We start from the raw sequence: 7500 nt of genomic DNA, 5'->3' as shown, positions 1-7500 counted from the left end.
GTCCCTTTAGGTTTGTGGGGGGGGGGGGGGAGAATGGAAGTTGACGGCCACACTTTTTATTTACCATAGACAACCTTGTAGGATTGGAAGCTATCATACAATGGCACTGCCTAGCATTATTTGAAATAATTTTATGGTAATTTTTTTCTTTCCTATATTTATAAACCTCTCCAGGACCTATAAGAAGCTACACTGTAGTAAAGGACTACCATGTTGATTCAGCAGTTAGCAAATTTCTTTGGTACAGACACACACATACAGATCCTGTTACTTTATTGTATGGGTGATTGATAGAAAAGTGTTGACACTTTGACAGTATATACTCAAACCAATTGAAAACTTTAGGTACTTTTATCAAACCAATTTTTAAAACTTTGGGTACTTTTATCTAACCAATATAAAAACTTTGGGTACTTACCTAAAGCATCTTTTAATTTGATTCTTGTTGAATTTATAATTTGTTTCCAGTAAGTTTTATTGGTGGGGAATCCTGGTACCTCATCTATCATGTAACTTACAGCCTAGAATAGATAGATCCATAAATAGATCAATAGATAGATCGATAGATAGATCGATAGATAGATTGATATTTACATTGATAGATGGATTGATAGATAGATAGATCAATAGATAGATCGATAGATAGATCGATAGATAGATCGATAGATAGATCGATAGATAGATAGATCGATAGATAGATCGATAGATAGATCGATAGATAGATCGATAGATAGATCGATAGATAGATCGATAGATAGATCAATAGATAGATCGATAGATAGATCAAGATCGATAGATAGATCGATAGATAGATCGATAGATAGATCGATAGATAGATCGATAGATAGATCGATAGAAAGATCGATAGATAGATCGATAGATAGATCGATAGATAGATCGATAGATAGATCGATAGATAGATCAATAGATAGATCGATAGATAGATCGATAGATAGATCGATAGATAGATCAATAGATAGATCAATAGATAGATCGATAGATAGATCAATAGATAGATCGATAGATAGATTGATAGATAGATTGATAGATAGATCGATAGATAGATCGATAGATAGATCGATAGATAGATCGATAGATAGATCGATAGATAGATCGATAGATAGATTGATAGATAGATTGATAGATAGATCGATAGATAGATCGATAGATAGATTGATAGATAGATCGATAGATAGATCGATAGATAGATCGATAGATAGATCGATAGATAGATCGATAGATAGATCGATAGATAGATCGATAGATAGATCGATAGATAGATCGATAGATAGATCGATAGATAGATAGATAGATAGATCGATAGATAGATTGATAGATAGATTGATAGATAGATTGATAGATAGATTGATAGATAGATTGATAGATAGATCGATAGATAGATCATTAGATAGATACAACGATAGATAGATCGATAGATAGATCAATAGATAGATCGATAGATAGATCAAAAGGTAGATAAATCAATAGATAGATCCATAGATAGATTGATAGATAGATCGATAGATAGATCGATAAATAAATCAATAGATAGATCAATAGATAGATCAAAAGATAGATCAATAGATAGATCAATATATAGAACAATAGATAGATCAATAGATAGATCAATAGATAGATCAATAGGTAGATCAATAGATAGATCAATAGATAGATCGATAGATAAATTGATAGATAGATTGATAGATAGATTGATATTTACATTGATAGATGGATTGATAGATAGATTGATAGATAGATCAATAGATAGATCAATAGATAGCTCGTTAGATAGATTGATAGATATATAGATTAATAGATAGATTGATAGATGGATCGATAGATAGATTTATAGATCTATAGATAGATCAATAGATAGATTGATAGATAGATTGATAGATAGATCGATAGATAGATTGATAGATAGATTGATAGATAGATCGATAGATAGATCGATAGATAGATCAATAGATAGATCGATAGATAGATCAAAAGATAGATGGATAGATAAATTGATAGTTAGATCGATAGATATATGGATAGATAGATCTATAGATAGATGGATAGATAGATCAATAGCTAGATTGATATGTAGATAGATCAATAGATAGATTGATAGATCAATAGATAGATTGATAGATCAATAGATAGATCGATAGAAAGATAGATCTATAGATAGATTGATAGGTAGATCAAATGATAGATTGATAGATAAATGGATAATAAGTTTTATTGGTGGAAATTCTGATCTTGATCTTTAAATCATTTTAGTGGTGAGCCAGATTGGGGTGAGCCAACTTTCCACCAATGAGAGCACAGCATTTTATCAAATGCCACACTCTGAAATTCAGCGCACCCCGATGTGGCTCATCACTAAAATGATTTAAAGATCCAGCTCTGGTACCTCATCTATCATTTAACTTACAGCCTAGATTGTTAATCGCTTCATATTATTTCATGTATATCGCATCACATTATAAACAGCTTTCCACAAATACATAAAAATGTTCAATTATAAGAATAAAATTAGTTTTGTTAACCAGGAGGTGCTGAAGGAACAGGCTAAAAAAACTGATCTTGACATTAGTAGAAAACTGGATATAATACTATGCTATACATAATTTTTCAGTGCAGCTGAGATGGATATTAATCGGTTTTGAAGCGAAACTAAAAAAGGATTTACCTGTTTATGTTCAGTAAGATATTTACTGACTAATTGATCTGAAGTTAGGCATTCTAGTCCATTTAACATTCTAAATATTATATATATTATAGATATGTCTGTCTATCTGTCTGTCTATCTCTCTGTCTAAACCCGCGACCGAGGCTCAACACGTAGCGCATCCGCTCATCGTCAGGAAGTTGATAGGTTCGAATCTCGGTCAAACACCGCGTCATAACTAAAAACGTTAAAAATGGTTCCCACTGCTACTATGTCAGATGCGCGACGCAAATAGTTAGAGTGGGGGGAATGCCTTGGCCCAAAACAGGCGCAACTCGTTACCATGCACAGTTGAAACTTCTCAGACAAAGGTCGTGCATCTCAGAGAGTTGGTTGTCTGATGGGCTATTGGACGCTTTACACTGCATTCACAAGCGGAGTAAGTTTCAAGGTGCGTGGAGAGAGGTCTAGTTGCCTAGTACCCGGAGCGACACCAAGCTCCCTAGAGTCTTAACATCTAAACATCCCTGTGTCTATATGTCTGTCATTCTATATGTTTTTTTATATGTATGCAAGATATATCTTTCTATCTGTCTGTCTCTCATACTGTCTGTCTGTATGTCCTTCCATCTGTCTGTCTGATTTTCTGTCTGTCTATCTGTCTCTCTGTCAATATATCTGTCTCTCTATATATCTGTCTATATATATGTCTATTTGCCTGCCTGTCTTTCTATCTGTCTGTCCTTCTATCTATCTGTCTATCTATCTTTCTATCTATCTGTCTATCAATCTGTCTATCTATCTGTCTATCTATCTGTCTATCTATCTGTCTATCTATCTGTCTATCTATCTGTCTGTCTAGCTGTCTGTCTATCTGTCTATCTATCTGTCTATCTATCTGTCTATCTATCTGTCTATCTATCTGTCTATCTATCTGTCTATCTATCTGTCTATCTATCTGTCTATCTATCTGTCTATCTATCTGTCTATCTGTCTGTCTATATATCTGTCTATCTGTCTGTCTATATATCTGTCTATCTGTCTATCTGTCTGTCTGGTGTCGAATATAAATATATACCTGGGTATGACGCCGCTATTAATCCAAAAACAAATCAATCAATCAATATTTTAGGAAATAATATCAAGGGCGTCATGGAGGGAGGGGACATTAGGATGTTTTTACACTAGTCCCCAAAGTTTTATAATTACATTTTCTGATTCATTAGCTTAACAACTTACTGAATTTTGATTAGTTGGTTTATTAAGTTGAGTGTCCAAACGTATCAAACACAAATTATAATCTACAGAAGGGGTAATTTTGTTTACCACCATTGGATATGAATGGGATAAGACAATGGACGATAAATTGATGTACATCCCTAATGATTTATAAAATTATCCCTTCTGTAGAATAAAATTAGTGGTTGAAACGTTTGGACACTCAACTTTGTGACCTAACCAATAAAAATTCAATTATAGCCCTCTAAGTTGTATGTAAGACAACGAATAAGTAAACTGGTGTAATAAGCAGTCATATGTCCCCCCTTTAGGAGCTAAGTAAAAGATTAACAGAGTAAGGGCTAAAAAATAGCCTAAAACCATATTTGAGAACTTAATAAGTTTTGAATTCATTGAAATCTTAAGCTTCCGACAAAAAAAAAACTTTCGGGGATCATTATGTGTAGTTAAAAATAATTGATTGATGATTCCTGAATAGATATGGTACAGTGTAATACAGTAGATTCACAGTACGTACATGACTGAAATATAGATAGATAGTTAGATAGATAGATAGATAGATATATAGATAGTTAGATAGATAGATAGATAGATAGATATATAGATAGTTAGATAGATAGATAGATAGATAGATAGATAGATAGATAGATAGATAGATATATAGATAGATAGATAGATAGATAGATAGATAGATAGTTAGATAGATAGATAGATAGTTAGATAGATAGATAGATAGATAGATAGATAGATAGATAGATAGATAGATAGATAGATAGATAGATAGATAGATAGATAGATAAATAGATAGATAGATAAATATATAGATAGATATATATATAGATAGATAGATAGATAGATAGATATATAGATAGATAGATAGATAAATAGATAGATAGATAGTTAGATAGATAGATAGATAGATAGATAGATAGATAGATAGTTAGTTAGATAGATAGATAGATAGTTAGATAGATAGTTAGATATATAGATGGATAGATAGATAGATAGATAGATAGATAGATAGATAGATAGATAGATAGATAGATAGATAGATAGATAGATAGATAGATAGATAGATAGATAGTTAGGTAGATAGATAGATAGTTAGATAGATAGATAGTTAGATAGATAGTTAGATATATAGATAGATTTTATATAAGCTGCTGACGAAGACGAAGAAGTCCCCAAAGTTGTAAAGGAAACAAATAAGAAAAGGTTATAATATACTTTTGGGGACTAGTGTAATAAACAGCCCAATATCCCCTCCCTCCCTCACTAACATATTATTCAGGGATCTCAAGGGATAAGACAATGAACGTAGAATTTATATTCAGCCAAAAACCTTTTCTATAGATTTAAATTATTGGTTGAAACACAGGAAGGAAGAGGACAATGGGCTGTTTATTACACTAGTCACCAAAGTTTTATAATATCGTTTTCTTATTCGTTGGCTTAACAACTTTGGGAACTTTTATTGAATTTTGATTGGTTGGTTCATTAAGTTGATTGTCCAAACGTTTCAAAGAAGGGGTAACTTTGTGTTTCATCATTGGCGATGTAAATCAATATATCGGCCATTGTCTTATCCCTTTAGAACCCTGTTAGAAACTACTAGTTTTGAACCAACCAATTAAAATCCAATAGAAGTATTTGAGCCAACGAATAAGATAACGTGATTATAAAACCTTTGGTACCAGTGCAATAAACATCCCAATGTCCCTTCCCTTCCCCTCCCAAAAATTAACTAAATAAACTAAACTTAGGAATGGGCAGTTTTTTTATATGTTTATTATAACTAGGGTTGGGCCGGACATCCGGTCATTTTCAATATCCGGCCGGATATCCGGTCATTTTCAATATCCGACCGGATATCCGGTCATTTTCAATATCCGGCCGGATACCGGATATTAAAACTATCCGGTTACATGATATTTCCAGCTGATTTTTGACGCCGGTAGCCCAATAGGGTTAGGGCACTATAATTATAAAACCCGCTGAGTTAGGGTCCCCCTGAAGGGGTTAACAAAGGAAAAGACTTATTTTAAACAAAACAGCGTAAAGTAAATGACCAATGAGAGGTCAGTATGAATTTTACCATTGGTCAATTAAAATGTATACTGTATACCGCTTCAAAACCGATTAATATCCGCGGGATTAAAACCGGTTCTCAGCCATTTTGAAAAATCTTGCATCATATCATATGAAAGACAGTTTTCTGCGATTATTAGATTAAAAATAGTGTAAGGCCTTCAATGTTTTAATCGAATAATTTTTAATATCCGCGGAAAGCTGTCTATAATACGATAAATATAAAATAACTATTATAACCTGTAGTCATTTGCAAGATTATCTAGGGTTCTATTTGAGATAGTTGTTCCATTTGTGATTACAGTTATTCTAAAAAGATAAATTAAATATTATATAATAAATTAGATATTAGTAATAGGATATATATGAGTATGACTGTTTCTCTCTCTCACACTCTTTATCTCTCACTCTCTCTCTTTATTTCTCACACTCTCTCTTTATTTCTCTCTTTATATCTATCTACCTCTAATTCATTCTCTTTCTCTCTCCATCTCTCTCTCTCTCTTTTTTTTCACTGTCTCACCCCCCATTCTTTCTCTTTCTTTCTCTCTCTCTCTCCCTCTCTCTTTCTATCTCTTTTTCTTTTTCCATCTCTCTTTCTCTCCCACCCTCTTTTTCTCTCTTCCCCTCTCTTTCTCTCTATCTCTATCTCTCTCTCTCTCTCTCTCTCTCCCTCTCTCTCTCTTTCTCTCTTTCTCTCTCTCTCTCTATCTATAAATCTATTTAACCTTACATATTCGTCTAATAACTGCTGAACCGATATGGTACTATTTTACAATACAATGTAGATTCTCATGTAGGTCCTAGTAAGGTTTATAACCATTTTGGGGGGATCAATTCACCAACCTTTCTAAAAAAATATCGCCAATAGGTGTTTTTTTTGACGATTTCTTATGGGAGGTTGGAAACAGCTATAAACCTTTCCAGGACCTATGAGAAGCTACCCTGTAAAGGGTAACCATATCGGTTCAGCGGTTAGCAAGATTCTTTGGTACAAACAGACAAACAAACAGACAGACAGATATCCTTTTACTTTATTATAAGGATGATTTAACATAAAATATATTACACTGTGTTTCGTAGTAATACTTTTCAGTTACAATAACATTTTAATTCTGACAATAAAACCAAAATATAAAAATTCAAAGATTTTTACAAAAAATATTAGAGGATTTTTCATGACATAATTTAAATTTCAAACAGAATCGTATCATAGACAGCTTTCCGTGGATCTTAAAATGAAAAATCATAATATTAACACTAGGTTTGTTAACCCCTAGAGGCCGAAGGACCGGGCTAACAAAACTTGTATTAATTTTATAATTATTATTTTAATATTCGTAGAAAATTGTCTGTAATACGATACCTTGAAAAATTTACTTGTTGCTAGTCGGCGCTAGTTATATCTTTTAGATTTTTGTCGATTTCGATGAGGGGGTGGTGGTACCCTCCCCATAAATAGCTATATACCTTCCAGGACCTATGAGAAACTACCCTGTAAAGGAGAACTATAT

General features: G+C 32.7%; 1 protein-coding gene across 3 annotated transcripts in view; it reads right to left on the bottom strand.

Moving 5' to 3' along the window:
• Positions 1-7500, bottom strand: part of LOC145307234 (uncharacterized) — a 37276-nt gene that overhangs the window by 25946 nt on the left and 3830 nt on the right. For all 3 annotated transcript variants that reach the window (XM_080149609.1, XM_080149608.1, XM_080149607.1), the window contains exons 4-8: positions 6227-6295; positions 4371-4419; positions 3738-3754; positions 2681-2750; positions 419-521 (exon numbers count right to left, since the gene is read on the bottom strand). In XM_080149609.1, coding sequence (XP_080005735.1) covers positions 419-521; positions 2681-2750; positions 3738-3754; positions 4371-4419; positions 6227-6295 — 308 coding nt within the window. The remainder of the gene's footprint in view (positions 1-418; positions 522-2680; positions 2751-3737; positions 3755-4370; positions 4420-6226; positions 6296-7500) is intronic.

Source organism: Acartia tonsa, chromosome 15 (assembly GCF_053477335.1).
Source record: "Acartia tonsa isolate MP-2025a chromosome 15, ASM5347733v1, whole genome shotgun sequence".
Taxonomy (NCBI): domain Eukaryota; kingdom Metazoa; phylum Arthropoda; class Copepoda; order Calanoida; family Acartiidae; genus Acartia; species Acartia tonsa.
Note: the sequence above shows the minus strand (reverse complement) of the source record. Positions and strands in the feature narration are given on the sequence as shown.